The following is a 13,681-nucleotide window of genomic DNA, read 5'->3' on the forward strand; positions in this document are numbered from 1 at the left end:
AAAGGGACGGGTTGTACTTGAATCCGAGGGGGACCGATATTATTGTGAGCAGGTTTACTAGAGCTGTTGGGAGTGGTTTAAACTAATCTGACAGGGGGATGGGAACCAGTATGATAGAGCTGAAGATGAGCCAGCAGGTTTACAAGTAGATGATGGGTGTAACATGAATGGAAGGAAGGACAAGCCAATGATTGGGTACAAATACAGACAGAGTAAAGAGTTCATTTGTACCACACAGGCAAAATTCAAAAGGGCGAAGAACACAGGACTGAAGATGCTGTATTTAAATGTGTGTGGCTGAAAGGAGGTCATAGTTGGGAGTTTAACGTTAAAGGATATACTTTGTATCAACAAGACAGGCAGGAAGGCAGAAGCGGTGGTGTGGCTCTGTTAGTAAGGGGTGGAATTACATCTTTAGAAAGGTGTGACATAGGGTCAGTGAATGTTGAACCACTGTGGGTGGAGTCAAGAAACTGCAAGGGTAAAAAATAACCATTATGGGAATCATATATAGGCTTCCAAACAGTAGTCAAGATGTGAGGTTGAGATTGCAAAGGGAGCTGGAAAAGGCATGTAATGAGGGCAATGACACAATTGTAATGGGGGACTTCTGTATGCAAGAGGATTGGGAAGTAACCAGCAGGGATAACAAAGAGAGGCAGTGGATGCCATTTAATTAGATTTTCAGAAGGCATTTGATAAGGTGCCACACATGAGGCTGCTTAACAAGATAAAATCCTATGGCGTTACAGGAAATATACTGGCCTGGATAGAGGGATGGCTGACAGGCAGGAGGCAGCGAGTGGGAAGAAAGGGGGCCTTTTCTGGTTGGCTGCCAGTGACTAGAGGTGTTCTTCAGGGTCAGTATTGGGACCGCTTCTTTTCACATTGTTTGTCAATGATTTGGATAGTGGAATTTGTAGCTAAGTTTGTGGATGATACAAAGGTAGGTGGAGGGGTAGGTAGTGCTGAGGAAGCAATGTGATTGCAGCAGGGCTTGGGCAAATAGTAAGAATGGGTAAAAAAGTGGCAGATGGAATGCAGTTTTGGGAAATGTATGATAGTGTATTTTGGTAAAGGAACAATAGTGCAGACAATTGTCTAAATGGGGAGCAAATTGAAACATCAGAGGTACAGAGGGACTTAGGATTCCTCTCGCAAAACTCCCAGAAGGTTGATTTACAAGTTGAGTCTATGGTAAAGAAGGCTAATGCAGTGTTGGCATTTATTTCAAGGAGGATAGAATATAAAAACGAGACAATTCTGAGGATTTAAAAGACACTAGTCAGGCCACACTTGGAGTATTGTCAACAGCTTTGGACCACTCATCTCAGAAATGATTTATTGTATTTGGAGAGAGTCCAGGGGAGGTTCATGGGGATAATTCCAGGAATGACGAGGCTGACATATGAGGAGTGTTTGGGAGCTTTTAGTCTGTACTCACAGGAATTTATTAGAATGTGAGGGATCTCATTGAAACCTACTGAATGTTGAAAGGATTAGAAAAGGAAGATGTAGAGAAGATGTTTTCTCTGGTGGGGGGGGGGGGTACCTAGACCTTGAGAACAGCCTCAAAATTGAGAGGCAACCTTTTAGAATGGAAATAAGGAAGAATTTTTTTTAGCCAAAGAGTGGTGAATCTGTGGAGTGTTCTGCCACAGACTCCAATGGAGGCCAAGTCCATGGGTATATTCAAATTGGAAGCTGATAGTTTCCTGATTGGTTGGGACATCAAGGGATATGGTGAGAGGGCAGGTGTATTGGGGTTGAATGGGATCCGTGTTCAGACACGATGAAATGGTGGAGTGGACTCGATCGACTGAATGGCCTAATTCTGCTCCTAAGCAGCTGTGGAGGCCAAGACATTGAGTATATTTAAAGCAGAGTTTGATTGGTTCTTGATTAGTAAGGGTGTAAAAGGCTACGGTGGCAAGGTAGGAGAATGGGGTTGAGAATTGAGAGGAATAATAAATGAGTCATGATGCAGACTCAATGGGCCAAATGGTCTAATTTGCTGCTATGTTTTAAGGTCATATGGTCTAATTTCCTAACCAGATACAGGCCACAGCAGTCTGAGTCACAATACAGTGGCAAAGATACTGTATTCTGAAATGTGCCTTACCTTGCTGGCCTTCAGTATGTTGATCTGTTCTTCATAGACCGTGTCCCTGTTCTTCTCTAGGAACCCATCACACTGATACTCCACCTGCAAAACACAGCAGCAGCCCGAGCTTTAACAGTTCCTTTTCTCATGGCAGTGTGAAGGACATCAGAGAGAGAAACTCAGAAAATCGTAGCCACTCGAATCTGAATCAGAATTAGGTTTAACATCAAAGATTCAAAATACATTTATTATCAAAATATGTATGCAGTCTCCAACCCTGAGATTTGTCTTCCCACAGACAGCCACGAAATAAAGAAACACTATGGAACCCGTTCAAAGAAAACATGAAATCCGGAAAAAAAGAACAAATTGTTGAAACAGTGAAAATTGAGCAAACAGCACACAGAATGTCAAACATCAAACCACAGAGTCCATGGAACAGTCCAGGAATATTCAGTTTGGTTCAGTTCAATTTAGCACTGTGTCAGTCGTTGACTCAGGCCACAGAGACAGTCTGCCCCAACCCCCACAATCAAAATAGTACAAAATAGCAATAAGACAAGGAAACAGAAATACATCACAATGTGAACTGCAGAGTTCAATCCACAAACTGCATCCATTAAACCTTGCCCAAGATCCGAGTCCAGTACCATTCTCCATAAGCATTGACTAAGAGTGAGAGAGAGACTGTTCAAATGCAGGCATCTTCCTCCAGGAGCACCAGGCAAGAGTGAGGCAGAAACTGGTCAGATGCAGGCACAGTATAATTAGGTTTCTCATACAAATGGAGGGTGCAATAGTTCAATCTAAAACCAGTGTATTATGCCTAAACAATGGAGACTACAATGGGATGAGGGAGAATTTGGTTTGTGTAGATTGGGAAAGCATGCTATATGGTGGGACAATAGAGGAACAGCGGAAGACTTTCAAAGTGATTTTTCATGGTGCTCAACAGAAGTCTATTCCAGCCTTGGATAACTAAGGAAATAAAAGGTGGCATCAAACTAAAGGCTCATGCATACAATGTCGCCAAGAGTAGTGGGAAACTGGGAGACTGGGAAAACTTTAAAATCAACAAAGATCTACTATGCTAGCAATAAAGAAAGGGAAGCTAGATTATGAAAATAAACTAGCATAAAATATAAAAACAGATAGTAAAAGTTTTTATAATCAAATAGATTGGAAAGAGGTGGCTAAAGTGAATGTAGGTCCCTTTGAGGACGAGAAGGGGGAATTGATATTGGGTAATGAGGAAATGGCCGAGGCTTTGAATGGCTATTTTGTGTCAGTCTTCATGGTGGAGAACACATTTAACATGTTGAAGAGAGATGTTATGGATGCATTGGGAGGTGAGGACCTCGATACAATAGCTATCACTGAAGAGGTAGTACTGAGTAAACTTGTGGGCCTGAAGATAGATAAGTCCTCTGGTCCTGATGGAATGCATCCCAGGGTACTGAAAGAAATGGCAAAGGTTATAGTAGAGACTTTGGTGATAATTTACCAAAACTCTCTGGACTCTGGGTAGATTCTGGTGGATTTGAAGATGGCAATTGTCATGCAACATTTCAAAAAAGGATGTAGGCAAAAGGCAGGTAACTATAGGCCAGTTAGTTTAACATCTGTAGTTGGGAAAATGCTTGAAGCTATTATTAAAGAAGAAATAGCGAGGCATCTGGAAAGAAATGGATCCATCAGGCAGACACAGCATGGATTCAGCAAAGGCAGGTCCTGTTTGACAAACCTACTGGAGTTCTTTGAGGATATAATGAGCGCAGTGGATAGAGGGGAACAGATGGACATTATTTACTTGGATTTCCAGAAGGTGTTCGATAAGGTGCCACATAAAAGACTTATCAATAAGATAAGGATGCATAGAGTTGGGGTGATGTATTAGCATGGAGAGGGGATTGGTTAACTAATAGAAAGCAGAGAGTTGGGATACATGGGTATTACTCTGGTTGGCACTCATTGGTGAGCGGTGTGTCGCAGGGGTCAGTGCTGGGTCCACAACTGTTCACAACTTACATTAACGATCTGGAAGAGAAGACCGAGTGTAGTGTATCTAAGTTTACTGATGAAACCGAATTGAGTGGAAAAGCAAATTGTGCAGCAGATACAGAGAGGTTAAGTGAGTGGGCAAGGGTCTGGCAGATGGAGTACAGTGTTTGTAAATGCGAGGTCATCCACTTTGGAAGGGAAAATGAAAGAGCAGATTATTATTTAAATGCTGCTGTGCAGAGGGACTTGAGATTGCTTATGCATGAATCACAAAAGGTTGGTTTGCAGGTGCAGCAGGCTATCAAGAAGGCAAATGGGATGTTGGCCTACATTGCTAGAGGGCTGCGCCTGGAGTATTGCGTGCAATTCTGGTCTCCTTACTTGAGGGAGGATATACTGGCTTTGGAGGCGGTGCAGAGGAAGTTCACTAGGTTGATTCCAGAAGTGAGGAGGTGCTGTGTCTCACAGGAGAACCCGGTGCAGGGTCAACCCATGGAAGGCTACTGGACCAGACAACATCCCTGGCAGAGTGCTCAGAGGATGTGCAGACCAGCTAGCAGATGTTCTCACTGACATCTTCAACATCTCCCTGAGCAGCGCCATCGTTCCAACGTGCCTCAAGGCCGCCACCATCGTCCCCGTGCCGAAGAATTCTTCAGTGTCCTGCCTCAATGACTACTGTCCTGTTGCACTCACATCCATCATCATGAAGTGTTTCGAGAGGCTTGTCATGAGGGACATCAAGACCCTGCTGCTCCCTTCACTGGACCCCCTGCAGTTCGCGTACCGTCCCAACTGTTCAACAGACAACACCATTGCCATCACCCTCCACCTGGCCCTAACCCACCTGGACAAAAAAGACACATACGTTCGAATGCTGTTCATAGACTTCAGTTCAGCATTCAACACAATCATCCCTCAGAAACTGATTGGAAAGCTGAGCCTACTGGACCTGAATACCTCCCTCTGCAACTGGATCCTAGACTTCCTGACTGGGTGACCTCAGTCAGTCTGGATCGGAGGCAGCATCTCCAACACCATCACACTGAGCACGGGGGCCCCCCAGGGCTGTGTGCTCAGTCCACTGCTGTTCACTCTGCTGACCCACAACTGTGCTGCAACACACAGCTCGAACTACATCATCAAGTTCGCCAATGACATGACCGTGGTGGGTCTCATCAGCAAGAACAATGAGTCAGCTTACAGAGAGGAGGTGCAGCGGCTAACGGACTCGAGGCACATGATAAAATAGGTTGCAGTCAGCATGGTTTCCACAAGGAAAAATCTTGACCAAATAATCTGCTGGAATTGTTTGAAGAAATAATAAGCAGGAAAGACAAAGGAGAATCATTTGATGTCGGTACTTGGATTTTCAGAAGGCTTTTGATAAGGTGCCACATATGTGGCTGCTTAACAAACTATGAGCCTGTGGTATCACAAGAAAGATTCTAGCATGAATAAAGCAGTGTCTGATTGGCAGGAGGCAAAGACTGGGAATAAAGGGTGTCTTTTCTGGTTGGCTGTCGGTGACTAGTGGTGTTCAATTGGGGTCTGTGTTGAGACCGATTCTTTTTACATTATATGTCAATGATTTGGATGTTGGAATTAATGACTTTGTTGCAAAATTTGCAGACTATACAAAGACTGGTGGAGGGGCAGGTAGTTTTGAGGAGGTCAAGAGGCTCCAGAAGGACCTAGACAGATTAGGGGAAGTGGTTCTATTTCCATAGATGCTGCCTGATCTGCTGATTTCCTCTATCATTTTGTGTGTGTTGCTCTGGATTTTCAGCAACTTACTAAAACGTTGGATGTGTGAACACATTGGTCAACAGGTTTCAGCAAGTTCTTTTCCCTTTTTCTAGCCCATAAGACCATAAGATTTTAGAAGCAGAATTAGACCATTTGGCCAATGAGTCTGATCCAACATTTCATCATGGCTGATCCAACTTTCATCTCAGCCCCAATCTTCTGCTTTCTCCCCATATCCTTCCATGCTCTGACTAATCAAGAATTTATCAACCTCTGCTTAAATATACATAATGACTTGTCCTCCACCATTGCCTGTGGCAAAGAATTGCATAGATCCACCACTCTCTGGCTGAAGAAATTCCCCCTCATCTCCATTCTAAAAGGAAGCCCCGTGTGTTCTGAGGTCATGTCCTCCGGTCCTAGACTTTCTCACAACAGGAAACATCCTCCCCACATCCACTCTATCAATGCCTTTCACCATTCGATAGGTTTCAATGAGGTCACCCCTCATTCTGCAAAATCCTAGTGAATACAGGCCCAGAGGTTCCTCAAGGTTGTTATAGCCACGAGTGGTAAAGGGGATGAGCTCCAAATGCCTACTAAATGCTTCCAATGGCTTGCATCTCAAATAGCCTCTAACAACCAAGTCTATCTCCTGTCCTACTAAGCCCAGCGGAACCACTTCTACTGACAGGAGAAGGGGCAAAGACAGGTAACTGGCATCTTAAAACCAGTTGCTCTGGGCAAATGGGTCAGCCAAGGTTGGGAGCTCATCTAGGAGAAGGAAAACTCTGATCACAAACCTCCGCTGCCTTGAAGCTAAACCCACTCATGGAGAAGGCTTCAGGGGTAACACCAAAGGAAAAATCCGGAGCTGGAATCCCTCTGGTAGTCCTACATTGAGTTCAATACTAACTGGCAGCTCCTGCGACACTGCTGGGACCGTACTATACTGGCTCTGCGGTTCCTTTGGGTTCATCAGTTACGGGGAGAGGGAGAGCTTGCTACACGGGCAACAGCTTGCTCTCCATATCGTACTGCCCAGGCTTGTGTATCCAGACAGTTAGGACAAAATATCCATGGTTAACTCTGACCAATGGAGGCCTCAGCTCAGACAAGCCCTGAGCCATCAGACACTCTTCATATGGCAAGCCATTCAATCCTGGAATCATTTTCATGAACTTCCATTGAACCCTCTCCAGTTTCAGCACATCCTTTCAAAGATAGGGAGCCAAAACTGCTCACAATACTCCAAGTGAGGCCTCAGCAGTGCTTTATAAAGTCTTGTTATTACATCCTTGCTTTTATATTCTAGACCTCTCGAAATGAATGCCAACATGGCATTTGCCTTCCTCAGCACAGACTCAACCTGTGAATTAACCTTCAGGGGATCCTGCTCAAGGACTCCCAAGTCCCTTTGTACTTCAGATTTTTGGATTTACTCTTCATTTAGAAAACAGACAACCCTTTTATTTCTTCTACCAAAGTGCAGGACCATACACTTCCCAACACAGCATTCCATCTGCCATTTCTATGCCCTTTCTCATAGTCTGTCTAAGTCCTTCTGTAGCCTCGTTACCTCCACAAAACTTCTTGCCCCTCTGCCTATCTTCATATCAACTGCCAACTTTGTAACAAAGCCATCAATTCCATCATCCAAATCACTGACATATAATGTAAAAAGAATGGGGTTTAACAAAGACCCCTGTGGAACACCACTAGTCACCGGCAGCCAACCAGAAAAGGTTCCCTTTATTCCCACTTGTGCCTCATGTCAATCAGCCACTGCTTTATCCATGCTAGAATCTTTCCTGTAATACCATGGGCTCATAACTTGTTATGCAGCCTCATGTCTAGCAGTTTGTCAAAGGCCTTCTGAAAGTCCAAGTACACAACTTCTCCTTTGTCTATCCTGCTTGTTATTTCTCCAACATATTCCAACAAATTTGTCATCTTAGATTTTCCCTTAAGGAAATCTATGACCTATTTTGTCATGTACCTCCAGGTACCCCAAAACCACACAACAGACACAAAATGTTGGAGGAACTCAACAGAGCAGGTAGCTTCTATGGAAAAGAATACACTCAACCTTCTTGACCAAGACCCTTCAGCAGGATGGAGAAAAAAGCTGAGGAGTAGAGTTAAAAGGGAGAAACACAAGGTGATCGTGGAAACTGGGAGGGGGAAGTGTGAAATAAAGAGCTGGCATATTGATTGGTGAAAGAGATAAAGGGCTGGAGAAGGGGGAATCTGATAGGAGAGGACAGAAGGCCATGGAAGAAAGAGAAGGGTGGAGGATCACCAGAGGGAGGCGATGGGCAGGCAAGGAGATAAGGTGTGAGAGGGAAAAGAGGATGGGGAATGGTGAAGGGTGGGGGGCATTGCCAGAAGTTCGAGAGATCGATGTTCATGCCATCAGGTTGGATACTACCCAGACGGAATATAAAGTGTTGCTCCTCCAATCTGAGTGTGGCCCCATCGCAATAGTAGAGGAGGCCATGGATTGACATATTGGAATGGGAATAGGAAGTGGAATTAAAATTGGTGGCCACTGGAAGATCCCACTTCTTCTGGCAAATACAGCATAGGTGCCCAGCAAAGCAGTCTCCCAATCTATGTTGGGTGTCACCGATATACGGGAGGCCACACTGGGAGCACCGGCCAGAGAATATGACATCAACAGACTCACAGGTAAAGTGTTGCCTCACCTGGAAAGACTGTTTGGGGTCCTGAATGGTAGTGAGGGAGGAGGTGCCACATCCTTAACAATGGAGTCCAACATTTTCCCAACCACTGAAGTCAGACTAACTGGCCTATAGTTTCTTTTACTGCCTCTCTCCTCTCCAGTCTTCCAGAATCTCTAGATTCTTGAAAGATCATTACTAATGCCTCCACAATCTCTTCAGCCACCTCTTTCAGAACCCTGGAGTCTAGACCATCTGGTCCAGGTGATTTATCTACCCTCAAACCTTTCAGTTTCCCAAGAACCTTCTCCCTAGTAATGGTAACCACACATTTCTTGACCCCTGACACCTGGAACTTCCACCATACGGCTAGTGCCATCCACAGCGAAATACTTCATCAATTCGTCCATCACTTCACTGTCAATGAAGGGGTAATTACCTTGGAGTAGGTTAAAGGGACAGCACAACATTGTGGGATGAAGGGCCAGAACTGTGTCAATGTTAATTTTCATTGAATGCAAATGAAAGTTTCAGAAAGGATTGAGACTCCACAGACATGGGGCACCACAGTAGACTAGATATTACAGGTGGGGGCTTTGGAGTTCATTTCTGGAGTGCTCTGTAACAAGTTTGTACGTTCATTTCTCTGTGTGTGTGTGCTTCCTCTGGGTACCTGGGTATCCTCCCGCAGTAATTCGGGGAGTGTTAAATCAGTGGGTTGCTGGGCTTGAAGGGCCAGCTCCACACTGAATCAGGGTTTCCCAGCCTGGGGGGGGCTCCATGGCATGAAAAATGTAGGGAAACTCTGCAATAAAAGGATTAACATGCATGGTCGAAATTAAAACTAGATTGTAGAATAATCACTCTATTATGAATTACCTTATCGGCAAAATGTACAACAAGAAAAGCCATATTGGACATTCGGGGTTTCTGAAAGTACGGGCTGCTTGAATGACGATCGTACAGTTTCTGGGCCCAGCTCTGGTCCGTGCCTTTTGGCATCTGAAAGGAGAAACCAAACCAAGCCAACTTAGAAACTATCAGTAGCAGAGAAAAGCAATCAATATTTGTAAAGCAATACTTAATATAACATCGTTGATGTGCTTGTGTCACAGCAGAAATGAGATACCGATCCGCATTTTTGCCTCAGTAAAGCAGACTGTGTAGTTAAAGACCCCATCTGCAGTACGTCTTTAGACTGTGGGAGGAAACAAGGCTTCTCTCCCTCTCCCATACGAAAGTCTGAAAGCACGTCCCACCGGGTTCAAGGTCAGCTTCCATTCCACCCCACTATTGGAAGACAATTAAACAGTTCCCCAGTAGGATAAGATAGATTCTTGGACTCACAATCTACCTTGCCCCTTTTGTTCACCTGCTCTGCAACTCTCTCTGTAGCTGTTACACTTTATTCTGCATTCTCTTATTGTTTTACCTGGTTCTACCTCGATGCACTGTGTAATGATCTGATCTGTATGAACAGTGTGCAAGACAAGCTTTTCACTGGATCCCAGTGCGTGTGACACTAATAAACCAATTCTAAACAAAACAAGTTAAAATTGATTTATTTATTTTATTTGGAGATACCGTGCAGAACAGGCTCTTCTGGCCCATGAGCGGCTCCGCCCAGCAACCCACCTATTAAACACTACCCTAACCACAGGACAATTTACAATGACCAATTAAAGTTCAAAAGTTCAAAGCAAATTTTATTATCAAAGTACACATATGAGAACATGAGATAACAAGACTAAGTGTCCTTAAAGTGAGATCATTGGTCATGGGAACATTGCAGGTGAGTGCAGTTACCCCTTTGCTGAAGAGCCTGATGGTTGAGGGCTAGTAACTGTTCTCGAACCTGGTGGTGCGAGTCCTGAGGATCTTGTACCTCCTACCTGACGGTTGAGGGCTAGTAACTGTTCCCGAACCTGGTGGTGCGAGTCCTGAGGATCTTGTACCTCCTACCTGACGGTTGAGGGCTAGTAACTGTTCCCGAACCTGGTGGTGCGAGTCCTGAGGATCTTGTACCTCCTACCTGACGGCAGCAGCAAGAAGAGAGCATGACCTGAGTGGTGGGGGTCCCAGATGATGGATGCTGCTTTCCTGTGACAGTGTTTCATGTAGATGTGCTCGGTGTTGGAGTGGGCTTTACCCGTGATGTGCTGGCTAAATCCACTAGGTTTTGCAGGATTTTCCATTCAAGGGCATTGGTGTTTCCATACCAGGCCGTGATGAAGCCAGTCAATACACTCTCCACTATACATCTGTAGTAGTTCGTTAAAGTTTTAGATGTCATGCCAAGTCTCCGCAGACTCCTAAGGGGGTCGAGTCACTGCCATGCTTTCTTCACAATTGCACTTACCTGCTGGACCCAGGACAGGTCCCCTGAAATGATAACACCCAGGAATTTAAAGTCGCTGACCCTTTCCACCTCTGATCCTCCGATGAGGACTGACTCTGGACCTCTGGTTTCCTTCTCCTGAAGACTACAATCAGTTCTTTGGTCTTGCTCATATTTAGTGAGAGGCTATTGTCATGACACCACTCAGCCAAATTTTCAATCTCCCTCCTGTATGTTGATTCATCACCACTTTTGATTTGGCCCAAAAGAGTGGTGTCTCAGCAAACTTGAATATGGGATAGGAGCTGTTCTTAGCCACACAGTCACAAGTGTCACGTGAGCAGGGCGGGGGCTAAGCACACAGCCTTGTGCTGAACCTGTGCTGATGGAGATCGTATTGTTGCCAATCCAAACTGACTGGGGTCTACACGTGAGGAAATCCAAGATGCAACTGCACAAGGAGGTATTGAGTTCAAGGTCTTGGAGATTATCGATTAGTTTTGATGGGATTAAATGCAGAGCTGTACTTGATAAAGAGCATCTTTAACCTACTAACTGGTATGTTTTCGGACCGTGGGAGAAAACTTGCACACCTGGTGGAAACACAGGCACACACGGGAAGGAACGTACAAACTTCCTCCCCATAACCCCTGATGCTCTTATTAATATGAACAATTATTAATAAGATTAATCTAGAACCTATCAATCTCTGCTTTAAATGTACTCAGTAACTTGGCCTGCACAGCTGTCTGTGGCAAAGAGTTCCACAGATTCAGCATGCTGAAGCTAAAGAAATTCCTCCTCACCTCTGTTCTAAATGGACGTACCTCTATTCTGAGGTTGGATCTTTTGGTCCTAGACTCTCCCAGCATAGGAAACATCCTCTCCACATCCACTCTGTCTAAGCCTTTCTTCTAAACTCCAGCAAATACAGGCCCAGATCCATTAAATACTCCTCATATGTTAATCCTTTCATTCCCGGAATCATTCTTGTGAGGCTCCACTGGACCCTCTCCAATGCCAGCACATCTTTTCATTGATAATGGGCCCTAAACAGCTCACAATGCTCCAATTGCAGTCTGACCAGTGTCTTATAAAGCATTTACATTGCATCCTTGCCTATTTTCTAAATTTTCTATTTTCTAAAATTTTCTAAATGGAGAGAAAATACTCCTCCTGAAATGAACGCTAACATTGCATTTCCTTTCTCACCACCGATTCAACATGCAAGTTAACCTTCAAGGAATCCTGCACGAGGTCTCCCAAGTCTCTTTACACCTCTGATTTTTGAATTTTCTCCCCATTTAGAAAGTAGTCCCTGGCTTTATTCCTCTTACCTAAAAGTATAATCACACACATGTCCCTACACTATATTCCATTAACCTCTTTGTCCTTTCTCCTGTCTAAGTCCTTCTGCTTCCTCAGCACTACCTGCTCCTCCACTTATCTTTGTATCATCCACAAACTTGGCCACAAAGCCATCAACTTTGTCATCCAAATCATTGACATATAATGTAAAAGAAGTGCCCCATATGGAACACCAGTAGTCACGGCAGCCAACCAGATCAGGCTCTCTTTATTCCCACTCTTTGCCTCCTACCAGTCAGCCACTGCTCTATCCATGCTAGAATCTTTCCTGTAATACAATGGCCTCTTAGCTTGTTAACCAGCCTCAGGTGTAGCACCTTGTCAAAGGCCTTCTGAAAACACAAATACACCATATCAATCAATTCTCCTTTGGCTATCCTACTTGTAAATTCCTCAAGGAATTCAAACAGATTTGTCTGGCAAAATTTTCTCTTAAGGAAACCATGTTGACGACTGTTTATTTTATCATGTGCCTCCAAATACCCTGAGACCGCAACCGTGACAATCAATGTCTTCCCAACCACTGAGGTCAGACTAACCAACCTATAACTTCCTTTGGTCTGCCTCCATCCCTCAAGGAAACCATGCTGACTTTGGCCTTACTGGCATGCTCATTGTCCTGTGAAAACGTCTGCCCCGTCACCACCCTTTGTGACGAAGACATTAACACCTCTAATGAAATGAGGGTGAAACTCATTGGCTGCCTTTTACCCTGCATTCTTCATCCAACAGGTCCAAGATGCCCAACTTGGCCTCAATCAGGTCGATGCACGGCTGGTTGTCGGAAAAATCAATCAGCGTCCAGGGTATTTGTTCCTTCATGTACTCCTCCTGCTCCAACTTGAAGACGTGCTGAAAAATATTGAAAACAAGCAACAAATTGTGATAATACAGGTACGTATAAAATGTATCCTTTATAGATTCGTTCATACATAGAGCACCACAACACAGAAATAAGCCCTTCAGCCCATTCATCCTGTGCTGAACCTAGTCCCATTGACCCACACCTGGACCACGGCTCTCCATAGCCTTCCCATCCACCACTTCCACTGGCAGATCATTCCACATTTGTACCACCCTCTACTTATGCTCCCCTTAAACATTTCACCTTTCACCCTTAACCTATGACCACTAGTTCCAGTCTCATCTAACCTCAGCAGAAAAAGCTTGTTTTTTTACTTAGACCATAAGACTATAAAAACTTGAGACATTGGCAGAATTCTGCTCCTTTCACCTCATTGAGTCTGTTGACAGTTCCATCATGGCCGATTTATTATCCCTCTCAACCTCGTTCTCCTGCCTTCTCCCTGTAACTTTAACACTCTGACTAATCAAGAACCTATTAATAACCACTTTAAATATACCCAATGACTTGGCCTCCACAGCTGTCTGTGGCAATGAATTCCACAGATTCACCATCCTCTGGCTAAAGATGTT

At 44.4% G+C, this 13,681-nt stretch overlaps 1 protein-coding gene across 1 annotated transcript in view; it reads right to left on the minus strand.

The window, feature by feature from the left end:
• The window catches only part of myo5b (myosin VB), a 288,715-nt gene that overhangs the window by 125,674 nt on the left and 149,360 nt on the right, over positions 1 to 13,681 (minus strand). Inside the window, exons 12-14 of the mRNA XM_073064077.1 lie at positions 12,956 to 13,096; positions 9,418 to 9,540; positions 2,123 to 2,206 (exon numbers count right to left, since the gene is read on the minus strand). Of these exons, the coding sequence (XP_072920178.1) occupies positions 2,123 to 2,206; positions 9,418 to 9,540; positions 12,956 to 13,096 (348 nt within the window). The remainder of the gene's footprint in view (positions 1 to 2,122; positions 2,207 to 9,417; positions 9,541 to 12,955; positions 13,097 to 13,681) is intronic.

This window comes from Hemitrygon akajei, chromosome 13 (assembly GCF_048418815.1).
Source record: "Hemitrygon akajei chromosome 13, sHemAka1.3, whole genome shotgun sequence".
Lineage (NCBI taxonomy): Eukaryota > Metazoa > Chordata > Chondrichthyes > Myliobatiformes > Dasyatidae > Hemitrygon > Hemitrygon akajei.